This window comes from Ictidomys tridecemlineatus, unplaced genomic scaffold (assembly GCF_052094955.1).
Source record: "Ictidomys tridecemlineatus isolate mIctTri1 unplaced genomic scaffold, mIctTri1.hap1 Scaffold_280, whole genome shotgun sequence".
NCBI lineage: Eukaryota > Metazoa > Chordata > Mammalia > Rodentia > Sciuridae > Ictidomys > Ictidomys tridecemlineatus.
Window position 1 is genome coordinate 56,696 of NW_027522365.1, and position 23,357 is coordinate 80,052.

General features: G+C 47.2%; 1 protein-coding gene across 2 annotated transcripts; it reads right to left on the bottom strand.

The window, feature by feature from the left end:
- Positions 1 to 484: 484 nt before the first annotated feature.
- On the bottom strand, positions 485 to 23,357 carry LOC144373175 (stathmin-4-like). 2 transcript variants are annotated; one of them, XM_078036280.1, is made up of 7 exons: positions 23,242 to 23,355; positions 21,904 to 21,950; positions 6,895 to 6,984; positions 5,233 to 5,328; positions 4,587 to 4,667; positions 3,962 to 4,170; positions 485 to 2,044 (listed from the first exon to the last, which is right to left on the bottom strand). In XM_078036280.1, the coding sequence occupies exons 3-6, from the start codon at positions 6,905 to 6,907 to the stop codon at positions 4,094 to 4,096; spliced, it is 267 nt and encodes an 88-aa protein (XP_077892406.1). In that variant the 5' UTR covers positions 6,908 to 6,984; positions 21,904 to 21,950; positions 23,242 to 23,355; the 3' UTR covers positions 485 to 2,044; positions 3,962 to 4,093. The 2 variants fall into 2 exon arrangements, with proteins under 2 accessions (XP_077892406.1, XP_077892405.1); XM_078036279.1 differs by having other exon boundaries at positions 18,862 to 23,357.

A 23,357-nucleotide genomic window follows, 5' to 3' on the forward strand; every position in this document is an offset into this window, starting at 1 on the left:
GATAGGGAGGGAAAGGGTAAGGATGTTGGCCAAATTATAGTGTTATATTGTGTGCATCTATGAATATGAGAATGGATTCCAATGTTCTGTATTATTATAATGAACAAATAAAAAGTTTTTTTTTAAAAAGAAGCAGCACAGTGAAGTGGCTAAAAATACAGACCCTGGGAGCAAGCTGCCAAATTCAAGTCCCTGTTCTCCCACTTAACTATCTTTGTGAATTTGGGCAAGAGTTATGCTTTCTATACCTCAATTTCTTTTCCTATATAATAGGATAATAAGAATAAGTTTCTCCTCCAGCTGGTGTGAGAATTAGGTGAGGTAATATATAAGTTCAGAAAATTTCCAGGCATCTAGTAAGAATGTTCAAAGCATTAGCTGCCGCCGCCTCCTTCTTCTTCATCACCACCATCAATGTTGATCCTCCAGTTATCCTTTCCTAAAACAAGGCTAAATTGCAATACCACTAGTGGAAAAAACAAAAGGCAATATCAAAGAGTTTATTTGCAAAGCTGTACAAAACTCCACAGTGTGCAGGGCAGAGTGTAGCAATTCTCTGGGCTCCTGGACAGGCAGACTGCCCTCCTGCTCCTGTTTGCAGGGGAGGAGTGGGAGGGGCTTCTGTTTCCAGCCATGGTACTGGTCCTGGAGAACATGAGTTCTGTTACTGAATGGCTCTTTCTGCCTTCCACTAGCAAACATTTTATTTTCTTGATCACAGTTTGATGCACTGAGAATCCCAAAGCTCCCAGGGTGAAAAGGGCTTCTGCCAGGGTCTGACTATTGAGGTTCCCCCAAATTCCTATGTTGAAACCTACCCCCCATGCAATAGTGTTAAGAGGTAGGACCTTCAGGAGGTGATGAGCTCATGAGGGCTTTACCCTCATTTTACCGTTTTGCCATATGAGGACTGAGTGGAGAGCAGCTTTGACCAGATGATCTTGGACCTCCCAGACTCTAGAAGCGTGAGCAATAAATCTCTTTCCTTTATAAATGACCCAGAATAAGGTATTTTGTTATAGCAGCCTAACACATTAAGGCAACTTCTTTCTTACAATGAATCCTGGGGACCATATTAGAATGTTAGTCCATAGTAAGGAAGATTTGGTTTCTTTTCTTATCAATTCATTACACTCAATCCACTTGATTGTCCTGGGAAGAAAGGGAGGGACAGGGCAGGAACAACCCACAGGGAAGGTTTAAAAGAAGGGAAAAGCAAACCTTTCAATTATTCCAAAGGCCAGCATAATTTAACCAACCTCTTCCAGAAGCACCTCAGATACATGGATGGCAAAATTAAGAGGCACCTGCTATCAGATGGGAGGCGGATACATTTCTAGAACTTTCTACCAGTCACTCAAAAAACAAATTCAGGAAGAAAAGCACTGGAGATTTGTAGTAAACGTTTCATTGGTCATGATGATCAAAAGATGATGGTTAACACACACACACACACACACACACACACACACACACACACACACACACACCTCATTCCTCCTGCTGCTAGGCAGAGTGACATGTCTGCCTTGCACTGCTCTGGCTGGGCTTCTTATCCTGTGGGCCCTGCAGCCACGGCTCCTCAGGACTCTGCCCATCATTCACCCTGAACTTCCACTGCCCCTTGTTCACATCTTCCCTCAACAGGGTGCCTGGAGGCTGCTCTTCCAGGCAGAGCCATGAAAATTGGAGGCCTTGGTGGCCTGATTCTGCAGTGGGTAGTGTCACAATGTCCGTGACTTCTTCTCCTTTCCAAACTCTCCTTCTTTCCCCTCTCCCACCCCATCATTGTTCCCCAGAAACAAGCAGGATGGCTTCACTGGTCAATTCTTTACATGTACAAACACCAAAAGCAGAGGAAACGCCCCTAGGCCCCCCTCCTCCCCAAACCCAGCGCTGGGAGAGCAGTCGACGGGGGGAGGCTGCTGGAACCGGAGCTGTGGGACTGTACAGCTTTCCTGGAAACTTCTTTGGCCTCTGGGCTTTACCTGGAGGCCTCTTCCTTCAGCTCCTTGTTTTTCCACACCTCTTCCGCATGCTTGTCCTGGGAAGAAAGGGAGGGACAGGGCAGGTCACACAGGCTTCCCCGGGCCTAAAGGAAGGTAGAGGGGTGAGAGAAGGGCAGCACAGGATGGCTATCAGGAACAGCGGAGCAGTGTCGGCCAAGGCGTCCTGGGAATGGCAGAATGCGGCAGGTGAGTGAGCCCAGGGACAGGTGGGTCCCAGCCTCCCACAGGGCCCCCAGCCTGTTTCCCCCTTATCTGGCTACTGTGACAGCTGGACTGGCAGCTTGGCTTGACTTATTATAGGGAGCTACTGGGGTAGCTTGTGCGGGAGGAGCCCCTAGGAGAGCAGGACCACTGCAAGCCCCGCCTACAAGTCACCAGTCTGCGACATCTGCCTGAATTCCTGGTCCATTCCCCTTATTGCTTATTGCCCACCCCCCTCCGCCTCCTTCACCTGCTTTCTTATGGTAAGAGATCCTTCATTTGTAATTCAGCCCAAAGGCAGGCCCCGCCCTCTGCGGCCTGCCAGCTGCATGGCCAGCTACATGGCCAGCTGCATGGCCTCAGCTGACTCCTCAAGGTGGGCCACGTTCTCTGATGATGGCCGGGCCTGGAGGGCGGCTCTGGCACCTCCTGAGCTCTGTGAAGGCAGTGTCCACCTGCAGTGCTGCATCCTGCCTGCCTCATGCTACTGCTCACTGTGAAAACTTCCAGATCCTCTTGTCTTCTAGTTTGTATTACCCACGATGGCACCTTGCATTTGGCAGGTGCTGGGTAAATGACCCGCCTTCCAGTCCCTGGTATAATCACATTCAAATGGCAGAATTGACTTGAAGTAGACCCATTGAGGCAACCCAGGCTCCCAAGCTAGACCTTAATCTAGAGCTCTGTCCCTAGAGAGGACCTAGAACTTCCCATGGGTTGGAGGCAGAGAACAGTGTAGATCAAGCAGTAGTTCTCAAACTCCACCATGTGTCAGCATCACCTGGGAACCTCTATGGTCCCCAGAGACCAACCCTAGAAAGCCATGGTAGTAGGTGTGTGGCAGGGTTCAAGTATGTGTAGTTTTAAACTTTGTACTAAATAATTCTGGTGTAGACCACTGGTGACCCAAAGACTGGCCCAGAAGGTTTTCCCACCCCACCTGCTGTCTCCTCCAGTGAATAAAGGTGAGTAGGATCAAGGTCCCAGAGAAAGATGCCCTCTCAAATGTCTATGCTGGCACCTTGCTGCCTGGAGTCTACCCTACCTCCACAGCTCATGTTTCCCAGTGTGAACCTTTCCAATTGCTTCTCAGGTGAGCTCCTGGGCCCTGGGTTTCCAGCTTCCATTTCCTTGTCTCCAAAGGCCCTCTCAGTGATGAAAGCCTAGTGACACAATGGTGGGCTTTTCTCTCTAACAAAGGCAAGCAAAGAGCCACCTGGACACAGAGCTGAAGCACTGGTTTCTAGTCCCAACTCTGCCCATGTTAGCTATGTCATCCAGCACAAGTCATCTGACTCTCTGACTGGTTTGCTCATCTACATCAAGGATAATGCCTGTTCTGCTTACCACCATGGACTTGTGAGGCAGTAGTATAATGAGACAGAAGTGTTTGCAAATAGTCTTTCAAACTCTCTATCACCAGACCAGCCTCAATTATTTGTTTTGGACATGGCCTCTGAGCCCATGCCCCCTCCTATTGTGACTGTAGATTTTTTTTTTCAAGAGTTTGTCTCGAGTCATCCCTTATTAATTGGGGAAGCCTGAAATCAGACCCAGATTGCTTCCCGCCCACAGGGTACTTGGTAGAGGCCTTGGTGCCCCTCAAAGGATAGCATCAGGGTGAGGGGCTGGCACGTGCTGACCAGAGCCAGGGCCTGCACAACGTACAGATCCCTGGAGAAGAAACCATCTTCTCTAGCTCCCTCCTGCCCATGCTAAGAGGGAGCGAAACAAAAAAGAGAAGCACTTACCTTCCTTAGTTCCTCGGCCACTTCTAGTTTCTTCTGGATCTCTTCCAGTGATGGGTCTTGCCGCCAGTGAAAATAGGCATTGAACTCGGGCATCCCATCAAAGGAAGGTGGCTTCAGGATGACTTTGAAGGACTAGCCCGAGGTGCATTTGTTCAGTTCAATGACTTCCATGTCCAAGATGATGCACCAGTTCAGGTCCCTTGTGTCTGCTGCATGATGAAAGCGAGGACTGCTTACCTGCTGAAGAATAGCTGGGACCCCTAAAACATGCACATGGACCAGGAGAGCTGGGTCCCTGTGACAAACCAGTGGCCATGGGCCTGGTTCTGTCCTGAGCACTGCTACCTAAGGTCAGAGGGCTGATAGGGCCCAAGGTCCATAGCCACAGTAAGGCCCCAGGCTCCTCAATTAGGGCCCTGGGGACATGTGATGTCTGACACCAGCCACAGCAACAGCAGCTGCCTTGGCTTCTGCCTCTACCACCAGCCTCCTCCGAGGATTAGCTCTTTCACCCATTGTCCTTGCTGGTGTCAGACAGTGGTGCATTTTACCCACTGCCCACCCAGGCCCCTCCTCGTCCTGCTACCCACTGACTGTGTGGCCTGTGGACACTGACTGCTCCTACCCTGTTCTCTTCTTTCTGTCCATTCAGCACTGTCTTTCATCTGGCTTTGATCTTTCCTCCTACACGGTTTCCCACACCAGCCTAAACAGAAAAGACAATCCCAGGTCATCCAAACCCACCGTCACCTACTGCCAGGCCAACCACACCCCTTCCTCTCAACAGGAAATAGGAGGTGACCTGTCCCCCACACCCAGCAGGAGAACCTGGACATCCAGTGTCTAGGAACCATCTCTGAAACTGGCCCCGAGCAGTACAGCCACCACAGCCCAGGCAGGAAGCCCTCTTCCCACCTCCAGACTCTTGGAGAATCTCCTCCTTTCCTAGGAGACCGCTCAACCACCCCGTGTCCCCTCTTCCCTTCTGGTTTGTTCCTGAGGGTGGACTCTCTGCCTGGTTCCCCTTGGTGTTGTTTGTTCAAGAAATGAACAAAGGTGAAGCTAAGAGGGAGTGCTCTAGAGAGGGCCTGATTCAGATCCCAGCTGCCATCTAGTGCCCCAGGCTAGACCCCTGCAGCTTGGACCCTGGCACTCTGGGTAGGAGCATGTGCACGGGAAGGAGAGTTTCATAAAATGGGGGCTGGGGACTGCACCCTCATGCACAGGAGGGAGCCTCTACTCCTTTCTTCCTCAACTGAGTCCTCACTGACCTTCATATATGTAAGATGACTTATTCAGAAGGTCAGCCAGGAAGCAGGAGAAGAACAGGGACACCAGTGGGAGCTCCTCCATCTTCTCCTTGTAGGCTGTGGAAACATCAGGCAGGTAAAGTTGGGGACCCTGGCTGGCCTCAGAGACCCACATCTACATGAGTTGGTCTGGAGTTTTTAGCTCCAGAAATGCACCCAAGCCACCTGCACCTCTCACATCTGGAACCACCTCCTTAGGATTGTGGCGTGTGATTCAGCCCCTCATCTGTCCCCTTCCAGAGCACCCAGTGGCCCTATCTAGTATTTCTCCCCTCCTAGCACCAAATGCCAGGCATCCTCAGGTATAGATTTCAAGCACCACCACCAGCCCCCAGCTTGACTCTGGGACCCAGCTTTCTGTCTCCCCATGCTCACCCTGGATGAGTCACTTCTTTGGCATTGGGATGTAGAAAATCCATGCTCCATTCTACCAGAAACATTGGGTAGTGCCACACAAAGGGTGGAGAAGAAGACAGGACAGGGAGTCATCACTGTCCCTCTGCTCCACACTGGGTGCTAAGTGGGGCTGCTCTTCCTGACCTTCCTAGCACAGTGGCCAAAGCCAGCATGACTGGTGTCCATGAGGCAAGAGTGTATCTCCACCACCACCAATTCCCTCTGTGTTTGGAGGTCACAGTTCAGAGCCGCCCAGGCCACAGTGGTGACCCCTGTCCATCTCTCCCCACTTCCCTGGAGATAGTGGACATGCTTTTGTGCTTAGCATTCTCAGGCCTTCTCAGCAGCAACCTGCCCAGCACAGAGCCAATTGTGCTCTTTTACAATTGAAAACATAAGTGACTGCAGAAATACTGAATGGGCATTTAAAAAACTTTAAAAGAAAAAATACACCAATGAGCAAAAGGAAGAAAAACTTCAGTTATACTCCCACCCACCACCTGGGGACTGAGATGGTCAGGAGCCACCATGGTGGGACAAAGGCTGGGACAAGAATAAAAGCCCTTCCTCCTCATGGGAGATATCTCCATGCTCTACCCCTGTGCTCTCTTCCCAGGCCTGAGGTTAGACCTGCTAAAAGCACAGAGGCAAAATGTTTGCACAAGAAGAAATTGTTACTGGGGGGAGAGAGGGTGGTCAAAAAATTCTAATTGCACTTATTTTTATTCACTTTCAAAATCATTACTTTGGGGCCAGGTGTACTGGTGCATGTTCAGTAATTCCAGCGACTTCAGAAGCTAGGGCCAGAAAATCACAATTTCAAGGCCACCCTTGGCAAATTTGTGAGACCTTGCCTCAAAATAGAATATTAAAAAGGGGCTAGATATGTAGCAGTGACACAGCACCCTGAGTTCAATCTTCAATACTACACACACACAAAAAAAATTTAAAAATCACTAATTTGGGAGATGGCACAGCTGGGCAATACATTATTAGTTTCCCAATAGTGTGGTTTTGGGTTATCTGACAGCCAAGTTTAGATGATGATGTTGGCCTGCATTACTTTTCAGAAATTGAAGGCCTGTTTTCATATTATGTGTGTCTCCTTTTCTGCTTAACTTTGGGGTCAGGTTCTACTTGGCCCTGCAAGTAGACATGTCTCTGTGCGTCCATAAATCATTATGTGCAGAAAAATAGCCCATTCTTCCATGCCATGTGGGGACCTACCTGTGAGGGTCATGTTTGCTGGGATCTGGTGGCTAATCTGACTGAAAGTCACAGAAGGCGTCTCTCACCAGCTCAGGACATGGTCAAACTCTGAAACAAAAAAAGAAATAGTTTACCACTGATAGATTATCAGCCTAAGGAGGGTCTCTATACAACTGCAGAGGAACCTTGGGGTACTGCACTTGCCCTCACCCCTAGGTCCTCTTTCCACCAGCTCTCACTATCCCAAATACTCACACCCTTCCACTTAACCGGGTCAAGTTCAGGCACTAATGCCAATGTTGCTGTTGGCTTCCTTGTCTCGAGGCCTGAATGTGAACTTGAGTTTCCCAAACCCCTATGAACAAGGGGTGTTCCTCTGTCTCCCTGGGCAGCTCAGTGGCCTTCCCAAGGCAAGGATGCTAGTGAGAGGCCAGTCTCCAGTAGGAATTGCCTAGAGGTATTTTTAAAAATAACCACCCCTCTTAACTTCCGTCTCTACACCCCACCTGTCTCCAGCCAGTTCTGACATGGGGTGAGAGAGAGTTGGACAGAGATGTTAAAACTTTTTCAAGATGGCCTCCCTCTTGCCTGCCCTCCAAGAACCACTGGCCCAGGCCCACTAAAAACAACCCTGGATCACAAAAAGAGAAGAATCAAGGCCCAGTGTCATCACACCTGGTTGATTCATAGACACAAATGGACACATCAGGGCTTTGTGGGAGCCAGAGATGGGCTCCCTACTCAGCATGAGGCCAGGGGAGCCAGGGAGGGACCCCTGTCAGAGCATAAGAGACAGGTCAGAATCTGGTGAAAAGGTCATTCTGCCAGGGAACTGCTCAGGCCAGGGTCAGGGTGAAAAAGCTCAGTGTCCTCAGGGCTCCCTTGAGATAGTTAGAAGGTAGGAGAGCAGCGAAGGCACTGCCTGGAGCTCACTGAAGACAGGAAGGGCTGGCTCTGGAGAGTGCTTGTCACCCAGGCCACTCCATCTTTGACCACTGGTCACTCTGCCAGTGGAAGGTGGTACGAGCCAGCAGGCTGCCTTCTCACGTGGCTAAGTGACACTGAGGCCAAACTGGAGCCCCTTTCCTCCAAGAGCCATGGTGCCTTCCCACTAGGAGCCAGGGTCCGAGCTCTTGTGAGTAGCGGGGCCAGCTCTGGGGTAAGAGCTAGACCAGTGAAGTGTGATTGCAGATGTCAACTCTTGGCTAGTCATGTCACATGTCCGAACCTTGCTTTTCTGACCTTCTGCACAGAGATGTACCAATTAGATGAGAAAAGCTTCTGCCCTGCACCAGCACACAGAATGCGTCATGAATGTCAGGGTCCTTTCCTCTGTGTCAGTGTGGTCCTCCCCTCAGCCCTGCTAGGAGTGTCGTCTCCATTCACAAGTGAGGAGAATGAGGCTCAGAGGGTCTGTGTGACTAGAGAGCGCACAGACTTGACCTAGCTCTAGCTGCCCACACAGTCTTGGTCTCCTTTCTCCTCAATGTGCTGGGTCCAGAGGCCCCTGCCAGGCCTCTCCTGAGTCACACAATAGACCTTCTTTCTCTGGTATCAGGCTGTTCCTGATGGTGCCAGCGGGACCCGAGCAGGGAGGCAGGCCTAGTGCCTGGATGTGAAATCCCCAGTCATGTGTCTGCAGCCTGCATAATCTGCTCAGGGCCGGGCTATCTGAAGGCAATGGGCTGAGTGAGGAAGCTCTTGCCAGGAGAGGCAGCGGCCTTGGACCTTAACCTGGGTGATGGATCAGAAATGGAAGAGGAGGCAGAGAAGCCCACCTGAAAAAAGAAGGGGAGCTGAGCAGGGGCAAGTACTTGGAGTCAAAGGATGTAGCCCTTGGCCAAAGCCAGAATGAGGATGAGGCTGTGCTTAGGGAGCACTTCGCACCCACAGCATCCCAGCTGAGCTTCACTGAGCCAGAGCTAGGCCCACAAGAGAGACATCATCAGCTTCATTTTCAGATGAGGGACCTGGGGCTCAAAAAAGTTAAGATGCTAGACTAAGGTCACAAAGTTCTGAGGTGGCAGAGCCAAGTCAAGCATCCCCATCTTGTGACTTTTAAGTTCCTCCCTAGTGGCCAGGGGAGAAACTAGATTCTCACTACTGCTTCCTCCATGGTCCTAAGAACTCAAGCCATGGCCTAGGGCTATGGATTAATTTTAAAATGTGCCATGTATTTAAGAACATTCTACATGGAAGCTACTGTGCTAGGAGTTTGGGGAACATAGAGAATGTCAGGAGCCAGAGGAGGAAGACCAAGGAGGGAACAGGAGATGTCACAGAGCTGATCAGCAGTGTGCATGGTCAAGGAATTGGTGATGACCATTGGATCAGAATCTGCATGATAAAATTGGTACTCATAGAATATTTGCAATGTAAACACTCTTTTACTTTAGTTTTCATAACTGTGTTGTGAAGTAGCAATACTATCTGCATTTTATGAATGAAGAAACTGAGGGTCAGAGAGGCCAAGTGACATTTTCATTCAGTAGAGTGAGTTGAGTAAGATTCATCCACATCTTAATCCTAATGACTGTGAATGTGGTCTTATTAGGGAAAAAAAAAAGATTTCCTCGGATGTCATTAAAGATTCCAAAATGAGATCATCTCTGATTACCCAAGTGGGCCTTAAGTTCAATGGCAAGTCCCTATGAGTGACACACAGATAAGCCATACAAAAATGGAAGCAGAGATTGGAGTGAAGAAACCTCAAGCCAAGGAATGCCCAGGGTGACCAAAAGCTGGAAGAGGCAGGGAAGGATCTTTTCTGCAACTCTGGAGCAAGCATACCCTGCTGGCACCTTGAGTTTGAAATCCTCACCACTGTTTTATGGTGAGGTACTCCAGCCCTAGGAAACCAGTACCCTCAGTAAATAACAAAACCATGAGCCAAAGTCATGATTCTTCCACCTTATCTCAGCAACCAGCATTTGCACATGGTCTGATTTGTTCCTCAAGAGCATCTGTGTACAAGAATCTCAGGGTACATGGGACCCTTAAAAACCCTCATGCTAAGTGCTACACCATTTCTGTTGCAGCCAAGATCTGAAAGATCTGCTCTGTATGGGATGCTCTGAGGAAGGACCAGAAGATACGGGGGCAGAGGGTAGGCAAGACCTCTGGAGAGACCTCTGGGTGCCAAGGAGCACCCAGCCTGAGAGGAGCCTGGTGGCACCCTGGTTAGCCTCTGGCATCAGTGGTCAGTGGAGCCAGGACAGCAGCCTCCTCAGCACTCGGCCTGCTGGTGTGACCTAAGTGTCATCTTGCACAGGTGGTTCAACATTCATGCCATGTCATACCACAGCAAAACACAGCCTAGCGCATGCTCCAATGCACTTTGTAGGAACACCACTGGTCAGTCAAGTGACCCCTGTGGGCCTGGGCATGCATCAGCACAGCAGGTAGGAGAGGACTTCAGCTTCAGCTGGCCCAGATGCCAGTGCGGCCTTACCCCAGGTGATGAAGGGCCATCATGCCATTTAGGTGAAATGCCTAGAATGGTGAAATGACTTTGCATCTTGACAGTGGAATGAGTGGTGGACTGGGTTTATTCAGAACAGAGGGGACCCACTGGGTTGATGCAGGGTACATTGGGACTGAACACTAGAATGGGACAGGGAAATCACAGAGGCCTCCACACCAGCGAAGGAGTCTGTACCTTATATTCAGTTAGAAAGGCTTTGGTGTTCTTTGAATGAGAGGAGAGGGCAGTGGTGAGGCTTACAGGGACAGCAATAACAACGGCTGCCATTTCTTCAGCATCTACTTTGTACAAGGAAAAGCAAAGGCATATCTCAATTTATTTTTGATAATGAGGAAATGGCAGCTCTGCACAGTTGGGTAAAGGACACCAAGTCACACAGACAGTAAGAAGCAGAGTTGGGATTTGAGCCTGTGTGTGTTCCATCAGGAAACCTTCTCTGTGCGCAGGTTCAAGTACAAGCACAAGGAGATTCAGCAGCAGTGTCAGCTTGGGGAAAAGATTAGGAGGGGAAGGCTGGCAATGTTTTGTACAGGCAGGCTGGAGACCAACCTGGGCTGTCATTTGTGTCCCACCCAGCACTGATTTCCCAACTACAGACTCATCCATACACTTCCCCCAGCTCAAGCTCCAGTACATAAATTGGTGAGGGATCATCCCACCAAGCAGAGAGTCAGCCACGAGGCCTCAGACACAGAGGGGTAAGTTTTGAATGGGGGAGGGCTTGGCTGCTGGGGAAGCCCTAGAATCAGGGAAGATGTTGATGAGAGGGATCTCATGGTGGGATGGTGGGGAGGAGAAGATGCCTAAAGTGAAAATATCAGTACCCGCAATTTCCCTTGAACACCACAATGTCAGAGGTGAGGAAATCACTAAACAGATGCATGATCACAGAACAGGGAACTCTCCCGGAGGAGCTGTCTCAATTCTGGGGAACAGGAGAGACTTTCTGATGAGCACATGATGAGAGACATCAGGCCCAGGTAGGCTAAATGTCCTGCATTGCACACAACAATTCCACGCAGGAAAAATATCCCATCAGAAATGCTAGTGACTTCCTCCTGGGGACAGAGGTCCTGAGGTCACACAGCAAGTTGCTGGCAGAGAAAGGTCAGGAGCCCAAGCATCTGGACTCCAGCGTTGGCACCTTTCTCCTTCACACTGGCCCCTTCACCCCTTCAAACACCAGGCTGGATGAGAGGAACAGCCCACTCTGAGGCCAGCAGAGCAGCATCCAAAGGTGAGCATGCAGACAGGACGCCACAGGGAGCATCAGCAGGACCATGCTCCCCGGCTTTCTACAAGTCGGTTAGTAACAGGAACAGGCAGGGGAGAGTGCTGAGTGCTCAGGCACCACCTGGTGCTGCCACCTCCCAGCATGCACACTGCCTCCCAGATGCTCTGACTGCCCACGTGGCACAGTGAGTCGCACTGTTCTTGTCACTCTAAGAAATGCCCAAATAGGACTCTCAGGATGTGCCCAGGCCCACGCGGACTATTTTTGAGGGATAAGCAGCTAATGGATGACCAAATGGTTTGAATAGAGCTCTCCTTGGCAAGGATATTGGAGGCCAAATATAGGAACTCTGTCACAGAATTGGTATGACAGCTTCACGGTGGGGGAACCATGAAGGCTGAGCCAGGTCCTCCAGCCACAGGCAGAGTGGGAAGGGCTTCTTCCAGCTGTGCACTGGACTGGCCTCTTAGGAGTCCAGGTCAAGTTCTATATTCACCTGGTATTAGCTGCATTAAGTGACCTCAGTGTCACATGTCTTTACATTTGACTGGAATTGTACCATCTTAGAACAGTAACCTAGCTTATTTCATGCTGACCAGGGGCTCTGATGGGCAGCATGTGTCTTATTTGAGTTTAAAATCAAAAGGAGTTAAATTATTTTTTCATGAATGTGGTTTTCAGTCTTTCCACACTATTTATAAATATTGAATTCCATGCCAAGTCCTCTGTTAAGTCCTAGAATAACCCCAGGAGGGGAATCTTAGGGAGTTCTACAGATGCTCTGCAGGTCTTCAGCAGGGTCTCCTGCAATACTGTGGACCATGTCATCAAGGAAGAAAGGGGGATTAGAGTAAAGACCATTTAGGGATGAGTGAGTCATAGAGGGGGCTGGCAGACAGAATGGTGTGTGATTCACTGGCTTTGGGGACTGGTAGTATCAAAGCTCCTCTTAGGTTTGCTTTTCAGGGCTTCAAGAGGAGACGGCAAATGGTCGAGAGCTTCAGAATGCAGCATAATTGTGCTTCTAGGAATGACCTGCTGCTGACAGCAGAACTTTGGAGGCCTAGGTCTGAGGAGGCCCTCCAGGTTCTAATGGCTATGCCAAGAGGAAGCCATTAGACAACCCCAGATAATCCACAGTGATGGGACTTCCCAGGCTATTTTTAATCTCCTATTCAATATATACAAGAGATTCAGCATGGCAGAAGTCAAGTTCAGGGTGTGAATTATTATTCAGGACAGGCAGAGAACTGGGTTTGTGAGTCAGGCTCTGGGTGGGGTCCCAGAGTCAGGAGCAGTCTCAGGCACAAGCACCTGAAGCAAGCTCTGTAATTTCACTCCTGACAATGACATGGATGTTTGACAGTGCACCATGGCTAACCAGGAGCTTCCCGGTACATGTGTGCTTATGCACCTTACACAAACTGCTTCAATTGCAAACATACTAGCCCTGAATGTCAGAAAAATCTATTGACAGAGAAAAGAAAATAAGTATTTGCACTCTAGTGAGTTTACACTTTCAGCATTTTCTTGTTTTTTCCTGTGTCTATTATGTTTGCATTATTGTAATCCATGTGTATACATTTTACCATTCACTCTCCCTGAAACCTATGAAATGAATATGATTGGACCCATTTTCCACATGGTCAGTTTAGCAATTTTGTTTCCCTGAAGTGGGACAAGCAGGAAGGGATAGGCATAATTTGAACCATAATCTTTTTACATCAAATTTCATGCTGTTCCTGACAAAGCTCCATGCTGTTCTCAAACCCAGCCCTGCCCCTACATGGGAGCAAGAAGAGATGCCCATGGCACATGGTTGAAGTTGACTATCTCCAAATTGCCTCCCTATCCTGGGTGACCTCATGCTTTAAATTCTTACCATTAAGCTGTCCTTGGGTTTAGCTATGGCCTCAGACAATCCCCATTTGATAGCCTACACCTAACCTATCAAGCATAATAAATTGAGTCCTTTTCATATCTGGACAGAAAAAGCAAGAGAACTTGTCAACATCCCCAGAGGGTCAAGTTCTTTGCCCATTCTGCAGTCCCACAGATGAAAGGAGTCAAGGGAATCTCTAGATTTTTATTTCCCATCTCTTCTCAGATGAAGAGACAAAGGGTCTAGGAAATCTAGTGCCTGTCTGAGGCCCAAAGATCAGAGTTCTAATTCCAGCCCAAATTTAACTATACTGAAAGAGACCCCTTATCTTTTGCAACATCATTTTTATTTCTTTTTTCTTTCATTCTTCTCCAGAGCTTATTTTTTTGCATTACTTTAATTTTAACTTTAAATAGATATCACTTACAACTATAAGTACACAAGTTAAGTATAAGTTAAGTATAAAATAGTGTCCACTGATTTTCTTTGCATGAGATAAGAGATTTAACAAAATTTATTTCCTCTCTCTACAAACCTGGTTCTATCAAAATGATCTGGATTTTTCAGTTTTGTATTATCATTACCAATTTCTTTTTTTAATGTTATTCACTCAACAAATATTTTTTTAAAACCTACTGTATGCACTATGCAGAGTAGTAAGAAAGACTACATGATCACCTTACTCAACATATCCCTAGCCTAAGATACTTGACATTTGCATTCAGCTTTGTTAATACATTTACTATAATTAGATGGCTCTAAACGCTATTGTTCTGGTTGTTCATGACCATTATATGTCCTTTTCGTATTCAAGTTTTTTTTTAATTTGATCAGTTTTTACTATCTACAGTACTTCTTGGAATAATTTTCTCCAGAAAGCCCTCATGGTATGCTTCTTGAGACAGCTGTGTCTGAGATGCTGAATGTAAGTGGCAGGCAGCCCTGACCCTGGGTCAACAGTCCCTTGCATGTGGAGGGAGCAGTTAGCTTTGGATGCTGTCTATCCACTTGTTCTCACATACACACTCTGCACTTTGCACTTTGCTCCCTTTTCTGTCTGGATTTCAGGCACAGATGCCCGTCCAGGGACCCAGCGACTCCCAGCACACTTCCTGTCCTCCTTCCCCCAGATTCACATTCTCCAGCTTGTTCTATAAACTCTAGATTTGCCAGTGCCTGTCATAAACCAGGCCAGCCACTGCGGGCTCCCGCCCCTTTTGATCTGTCTTGTTCTTCTGCCTCTCATCTCTGACAGCAGGACCCAAAGCAGGCAGGGCACATAGCTCTAAAAGAAAGGAGCAAAAAGCTTTGGGCTTTGGTGGGGGAGAAACATAGGTATGTACATGTGAGTGGGGGCAGGTGGGAGAGGAATATGTGTGGGGTGCATGTATCTGTGATCCTCCTACCTTCCTATTGGGACTATAAATGGTAAGGGTGAGTTTTTGGATGGGGGGGAGGTCCTTGCTCATTCTCAAACAAAAACAGAAAAATCAACCTTTCCCACACTTTTACATTTCTAAATATAGCAAAAGCTAATTTAACAAGCAAACCAGGTAATGCATGATTCATGTTCATTTCTCAAGCTAACAAAGAGTTTGGTCCTCTAATAAGCAATATAAAAAATTGAATTTTTCCTCATTACAAATTCCACCCAAATTTCTATGCCTCTTCCAAAAAAAGTAAATAAAAACTCATTTCTTTCCATCTATGACTTCAAACTTTCTAGGAATTCTGTCTCCAAATGAAAGTCCTTGGGTAAGCAGGAAACAATATAAAACTGTAAAAAGGGACATAGAATGCAGGATCTTAAGTGTTCTGGAAAAATTAGTCTTTTCTTTGATTATGATCTTGATAATTTGAAATCCTATATGTAAAATCAAGAAAAACAGATCTGAACATTCCTGTTCTTTTTGCGTATCAATTGAAGGTGGACTCTGACCTCTCTCCTCCTCACCTATCCTGCTTTCTTTGCCCTGTGTCCTTTCCTGTTCCACTATCTTATTATATCCCCATTTGTCAATCTGTGTTGCTATGTTTTAAATACTGTCAATCAACCCTCTTTCCTTCTAGAGAAGGCACGTGGTTTAAACTGCCTGGTCAAAGGAGGGAAAGTGGCCAGTCTCACCTGGCCCTCAGATCCCTTTCATGGAGCCAAGATGGAATCTAGATATGAACCACTCATCCAAGCAAAAATGTGAGGAACACCCCACCAACAGTATAACCTGGAGTCCTACTCACCCATGGAGACACGTTCCAAAATATCCCACAGGTGCCTGAAATCTAGGATATACTGCTTTCTCCTCCACATACATACCTATGATAAGACTTCATTTATAAATAAGTCACAGCAAGAGATAAACAACAATAGCTAGTAATAAAATAGAGTATTTATCATTATATACTGATAAAAGTAATTTGAAACTTGCAAATGGCTTATTTCTGGAATTTCCCACTTAATATTTTTGGACTTAGTTGCCTGCAAGTAACTGAAAAAGAGAAAAACAGAACCATGGATAAGAGGGGACTACTGTATGTCTACTAAACACTGGACTCTGGAGGAACATGCTAGACCAAACCTTTAGAACACAGTATCTCACGAAAGAAACAGTCTCCCAATTAAAATAACACTTGGAATGAACTGTAACTTTCAGGCATTCATTTTGTATCTGCCAATGAGCACATATAGTGTACAATATATAGTGTACTTCCTGAAATAGACACATACTCACAAATACACACATAACTGAAAATACATTAATAAGTAAAAAGGCAGAGAAAACCTAATTTACCCATTATATTGGCTGTGTTCTAATTTTTTCATTTCTACCTTATCTCATATAATTAAAAGAAATACTGGTTATAATCCACAAAATTCATTTCATAATCTACTAAACAGGTCTTAGTGAGGAACACTAAACCTATCTCCAATGCAACACAGAAGTCTCCTCTAATGCCTCTCTGCTGGTGGTCATCCCCCTTCTTCTTGAATGGCTTCAGTGAGGGAAACTGCCCCTTCTGCCTTCCTTCCACTCCAGCACTATGATCATTTCCACATCTGATGTATGATCTCATTCCCCCTGGCACCCACCCGTGGGAGAGCCTCCAACCCCTAGAGGGGGCCTCAGCTTCCATGGAGACAGATTCTCCCACATTCCCTTCGATCTTCTCACTCCCCAAGGCTCCAGCAGGCCACTTCCAGCAACCCCCATTAGTGTTCTCTTGTCCCTGGGACACAGGGGCATCCCTGCCTGGGGTATTCAGACAAGGGCACCCTGAACATGTCTGACCTACCCGCCTATGATATCCTGCAGACCTGCCCAGCTTCAGGACAATGAGGCTCCTCCACACCTGATCACATCTTCCTGGGAGAAATAAAACAAAGTCAGCACCACCACATGAGACAGAGCCGGCCACTGGACATCAAAGCTCCGGGTCCCGGGTCCCAGGCATGAGAAAAGGAAAATGCCTAAACTCCTGGAATGGTGGGGGTCTGAGTGAAGAGGGAGGACCAGGGCGTGGCAGGCCTGCGCTCCTGCAGCCTCAGAGTTTTTTTGTTTTTTGCTGCCTTTCCTATCCTCTACTATCCCCCCTCCCCTCTTCTCTCTCTACCCCCTCTACTGTAATTCATTTCTCCCCCTTGTATTATTTATCCCTTTCCCCTCACTTCCTCTTGTATGTGATTTTGTATAACCCTGAGGGTCTCCTTCCATTTCCATGCAATTTCCCTTCTCTTTCCCTTTCCTTCCCACCTCTCATCCCTGTTTAATCTTCTTCTCATGCTCTTCGTCCCTACTCTGTTCTTAGTTACTCTCCTTATATCAAAGAAGACATTTGGCATTTGTTTTTTAGGGATTGGCTAGCTTCACTTAGCATAATCTGCTCTAATGCCATCCATTTCCCTCCAAATTCTATGATTTTGTCATTTTTTAATGTAGAGTAATACTCCATTGTGTATAAATGCCACATTTTTTTTATCCATTCCCCCGCCAGGTAGGATCAGGTTGACCTCATGGTGGGGTGGGGCGAGGCAGAGGGGATGATCTCATTGAATCCTTAGTACCAAGAGGAGAAAGTAAGGTGATGGAGAGACAAAGGAGAAGGATGAAAATGGGAAAGAAAACCATCTCCCAGTAGCACCTCAGGCTGAGACCTATACCTTCAACACATGGAATATTCAAGATCCAAGCAATAGCAATAAGGATTGATGGAAATATGAAGAAACCTGTTCACTGTTGGTAGGAATTTCCATTATGGAAAACAGTGTGGAATTCTCTCAAAAAAATTAAAAATAGAAGGACCATATGAACAAGCAATTCTACTTCTGGGTAAATATCCAAAAAAATGAAATCATTATATCAAACATACATATCTACAATTCCATGTTAACTGCAACATTTTCACAATACCCCAAATATGGAGCCAATGTAACTACCCATCAAAGAATGAATGGAAGAAGACCCCCCCCAACACATGCACATACACAAAGAGAATGGAATTCTACTCTGAGTAGGAAAAAAAAGGAAATCCTGTCATTTGCAACCATACAGATATATCTACAGAACACATCCTTATGTCAGGTGAAATAAGCCAGGCACAGAAAGAAAAATGCTTCAGGATTTCACTGACATGTGGAATCTGAAAAATCTAACTTGTAGAAGCACAGGAGTAGAATGGTGGTTGCCAGAGATATGTTTGTCAAAGGGTGAAAATTCAGTTGGACAGGATAAATAAGTTAAAGAGATCTATTGTTAAGCCTGTAGTTAATAACATATAGTATACTTGAATACTGCTAACAGAGTACTTCATGTTCTCACAACAAAAAATTCTAAGTATACAAGGTAAAGGATACGTTAATGAGCTTGAATTAATCATACCATAACGTATACAGATATTAAAAAAATATATACTTTTTTTTTGCCAATTATACTTTAATAAAAAAAGTTGCCTCCAGAGGAAAAAAAAAAGAAAATGGGAAAGAAAGACCAGGAAAGCTGAAACTGTCAAACACAGGGCAGCTTCAGGCTTGAAATGGGTCTTCAGGTCAGAAGCAGTTCCAGGGGAAACCAGGTTCCAAGCCAACCCTTTCTCCCTCAGCAACAAAATATTTTAATGCAAAAATAACTCACCAAGGACCTCCTTACACACTTCCTCTCTCCTGAGCTCTGGAACAAAAGTGAGGGTCCCACCCTGGCCCCTCGCCCCTCGCCAAGCACCATCTCCTGCCTGGTCCTGCTTTCCCCAAGGCTTGACAAAGTTTAAATGACTGAGTGAAACCAAAGGCAACACAAAGGGCCCAGACCCTCCACCTCTCCTCATGGTGGCTGCTATTTTGTTTCTTTCTTTTGTTTGAAAACCTCGGACCCTTTGCATCTCATGTCTTCTTACCTGCAGCCCAGTTTGAAGCAAGCGACCTGCTCTCTCCTCACTCCCTCAATTAGTGGTACCCTCGGCTTCTCTCAACATCAGCACCACTGCTCCTCTCTCACCATGACATCACCTCCGAGCTCGCTGATTGGCCAGCAGTAGGTTTCATGGCAATTGGACAGTCTCCTCTGGTGGAATGGGGATTGACTGAGCAAGTAACTCTTAGCAGGCCAGGGAGTGGGAGATGATGTCAGACAAAGGGCTGCTTTCCCCACTGCCCATGGAGCCGGGGAGGCAGAGAGTGATGGTGGCGAGAGGGAAGGGAGAGAGTGGTAGGGGGAAGGTGGGGGTGAGGCACAGCCTGCACATTGGGGGAACCATGAATGATTTTTGAGAATCTTTAGCTCCTTCAAATCTGGGGGTGAGAGAATATGGAATCTAGAGAAGCAAGAAGATAGAACAGATGAACCCTAAAAATAGCTTCCCAAAATGCTTGATGCCTGTTTCCAGCTCTGTCAGAAGGCTGGTGGGTTAGGACAGTGACTCACAAGGTGGGAAGGGGCTGCAGGAAGCCCAGGCCTGGAGCTGGCAAGGGCTTCATGCAGGGGTCCCAGGAGAGCAGGGCATCCCCCTGGCAGCCCTCAGGAGGTGTCAGCCACATCTGTGTTGTGGCATTTCCTCAGGACCAGTGAGTCCTCACAGCCCACATGACCAGCCTGGGTCTACCAGAGGGAGCCACAGGTAGAAACCCAGACTAATTTTTACCCTGGAGGTTCCTAAGTGTGGTGGGATCCTAGAGGGAGAGGATAGGTCATCTATAGTGCCTTCTGTGCCCTCAGGGAACACAGGAGGGAGCCCCTGATGCAGGAGGCTTAGCTGCTCACTATCAGCCTGTAGACAGGAGAGGGCAGGTGCAGCAGGAGGATTGAAGTGCCCTGCAGAGCAGGACTCCTCCTGGGGGCACCTCCATGTGACCATCCTCACTATCTACTACCCAACCTTCCTCACTCAGTTTTCTTGGGAAGGACTCACTTTTAATGGTGGTAAAACATTCAAAATGTAAGTTTTCCCCTTTTTCCAGTGTGGGGAATCAAACCCAGGGCCTTGCACATGCTAGGCAAGCCCTGTACCACTGAGCCACATCCCAGCCCACTGACATTGTTAAGTATCTCATTCAGTGGCACTCTATACAATCAGTGTTGTGTGACTGTCACCAACCATCTCCTGAAGTTTTTCATCTCGCCAACATTCATCTGTAACAATTAAAGCCATTCTTTTCTCCCTAACCTCTGATCAACTTTCCAACTCTATTAATTTGTCTGATTCTAAGTATATCATATAAGCGACATCATGTAGTATTTGTCCTTTTGTTTTGGGATTCTTGCACATGACTTGATGACTTTGAGGATCATCCCTGTGCAGTATGTTTCAGAATGACATCACCTCCCATCAATGTCATCATCCTCACCCTCGACCACCACACCTCTGGTCACTGAGACTGCACATAATGATTAAAGGTTACCTTGAACTCAGCCCATGCTTTGAAATCCTTTTATTAACTACAACAGCATTGTCAAGGATCTGAAGGTGGCCTGCTGAATGTAGAGGATGAGTGGAATGTTTGCTCTGCGGAGACCCCGGCCTGCTTCCCGCAGCTGGGGCCCAGGCCCTGCGAGCTTCTGCAGGGGGGTCACATGGACATATATCTCCCAAGATGACTCCTCATCAGGACTCAAGGATGCTTGTCAGGGTGCCTGGGGGTGTCAGAATGACCAACAGCCCTACCTGACTTTGGGGTTTGCAGCTTATGCAGCTGTCCTCTCCTGAACTCCCCCCACAGGGCTGCAGGGACAGCAGGAGAGACATCATTCTGCTCCACATCCAGTAAGTGCCTTTGTACAACACACTCTCCATGAGTGTCCCAGGCCACCACCCAGGAGTCTCAGGCCAAGATGGCCCATGTCAGAGGGAACTGAACTGCCTGCGGATAGCAAAAGCATTTCCTTCAGTGCGTGGAGGCAATGGAGGCTGCACTGCATGCCAAGCTAGGATCTGGAATCCAAGCAAACCTCAAATGTACGAATGCCCTGGCTGTCAGGATCCCTCCCTCCTTCTCCACCCGCCTTCCCTCCCGGCCCTAAGGAGCTGAACTCCACAGATCTGCTGGCTCTGAAAAGTGAGGGAGGGGGAGTGGAGACAGGGGGTTGCCATGGTGATGGCACCCAATAAGGGATCCTCTGCTGCCAGGGGAGGGAAGCACCTGGTGGAGTCCTCCATGTTCACTGGGAAGGAGGGTGGGGTGGGGACAGTGGGGGTGAGGGGGAGCAGGACATCACTACCTGAGAGCAGAGACCAAAGAAGAAAGAGGAGAAGTGGGGAGGGCTGCTCCATTTCTATCTAGCTTCTGTTTGAGTGCTAGGTTGTTGTGGGCAACACACACACACACACACACACACACAAAATCTGTACAGGGAGCATCTACCCCATTTATAACAAATAGACACTCTGCAAACAACCTCACCTGTTCAGTGGTGAGGCCTCAATTTGAATGTTGGGGCAGAGAAGGGAAAATAATATTGGAAAGAGAGGGAGTGAGGGTTGGGCAGAGCTACTGCCTGGACATCTTCCCAGTGGGAGAGTCCTGGGGCTTCCTGGGGTGAGGCAAAGTCACCTGCAGCAGTGATGAAAAGAAAAGCGTACAGTTAGTAGGAAACGGGACAGGCATCGAGTCCAAAGGAGAAGGGGTTGGGAGAGACCAAAGGAATCAGCGAGGTCAAAGCTAGGAAGCTTGGAAGGGTGGCACTGAGACCAGGGAGAAGACGGAAGAGAGGCTGGGCAGGGGCTGAGCTCGTCACAGCTTGGTGCTCAAAGTTCCCAGGAAACTTTGCTAAAGAAGACAAGACCAGAGACTGTCTCTGCACCTGCCGAGTAAGTGTTGGGTGGGGCGGGTATGTGTTTAATGGTCAGTGTTGGGTAGGGTGGGTGGGTGGGGTTTGGTTCCCTAGGTGCTGCCTCTGGACCTCAGTCAAGGTGTGTGGCCCCCCATGCCATGCAGATACATACCCCTGCCTCTGTGCAGACTCTCACAGCTCCTCACAGCTCAGGCTGCACTGTGGAAACAGCATTCAGACCCTGAATCTCCACACACTGCCAGGCTGCACCGTGGGGACCCGATTCATTTATCTCTAAGAATCCAAGGGCAGCTGCTGCCCAATGACCTGATCACCCTGTAATCACACACTTGCAGCCACTGGGGCACAAGGAGCACCTCTGTCCCCAAAGGGACCCCTGCCTTTGACCCAGGTAGTTCTACTGAAGACCAATTGGATAGTCTCCCTGGGGACGTTCACAGAGCCTCTGACCTCTTTCTAAACCTCAGAAAATGGGGTGTTTGCCTCACTTCAGAAGCCGTGATCAACACATGTGTGTCCATATTACTTGCACCAATGTGATTTTGTAAAAACATATAATATAAATGGGTGTTTATTTTCTGCCTTTACTTTAGGAGGAGACACAGGTTTGGGAGATTTATGTGGAATTAGTTGAACTGACAATTGTCAGGAATTTACCTAACACTAATGAAAAACATGCATGCATGACATCACTTTTTAAAATGTGAACGCTTATTTCACTGACTCAGAGCAGTGGCTTGCATTTCTCTCAGTAAATTGAGACACAAATAAATGCAGTCAATTAGAATTTAAGCAATGTGTATTGTCTGTGCTGTTTGTTTATGCCAACGATTAGATTTGTAAACTAAATTGTATTGGCAATTAATGTTTATAACAAAATATACTCTGCTTAGAAAAACAAAACATTTATCAAGTAAGCTAAGACCTGGATGTCACTAGAGAACAGTGTCTGGCACATGTACAGGCTTAATAAATGTCAGCCATTATCGTGATTGTCATTAAGTGCAACACAGACAATCCATAAGTCTCAGTTGTGCAAGTAGCAGAGGCCCATTTCAAACTTGTTTTCTTAAGAAAAGTTTATATTAAAATTTAACAGTAAAACATTTAAAAATACGCAATCCTATTAGAAAATGGACAGTGGATATGAAGAGATGTTTTATCAATGAGAATATACAGATAGCATATACACACATGAGAAGGTATTCAACAATACTAGCCATAAGGGAAATACAAGTGTAAGTCTCTGTGAGCAATCACGACACACTTATTAAAAAAGTAAAATACAAGTAGTTGCAACTCCAAATGCTACTGAGCATGCAGAGAAACTAGATTAGTGAGATGTTGCTGGAAGGAATGGAAAATGGTACTCCAGAAAACAGTTTGGCAGTTTCTTAAAAGATTTAACACACACTTACCAGATGTGTTTGTCAGCTTTTCATTGCAGTGACAAAATACCTGAGATAACTTAAAAGAATGAAAGGTTTACTTTGGCTCATAGTTTCAAAAGGTTCCATCCATGGTTGGCTGGCCTCATTGTCTCTGGGCATATGGTGAAGTGGATCATCATGGTGCAGGGCCAGGGTGGAGCAGAGCTGTTTACCT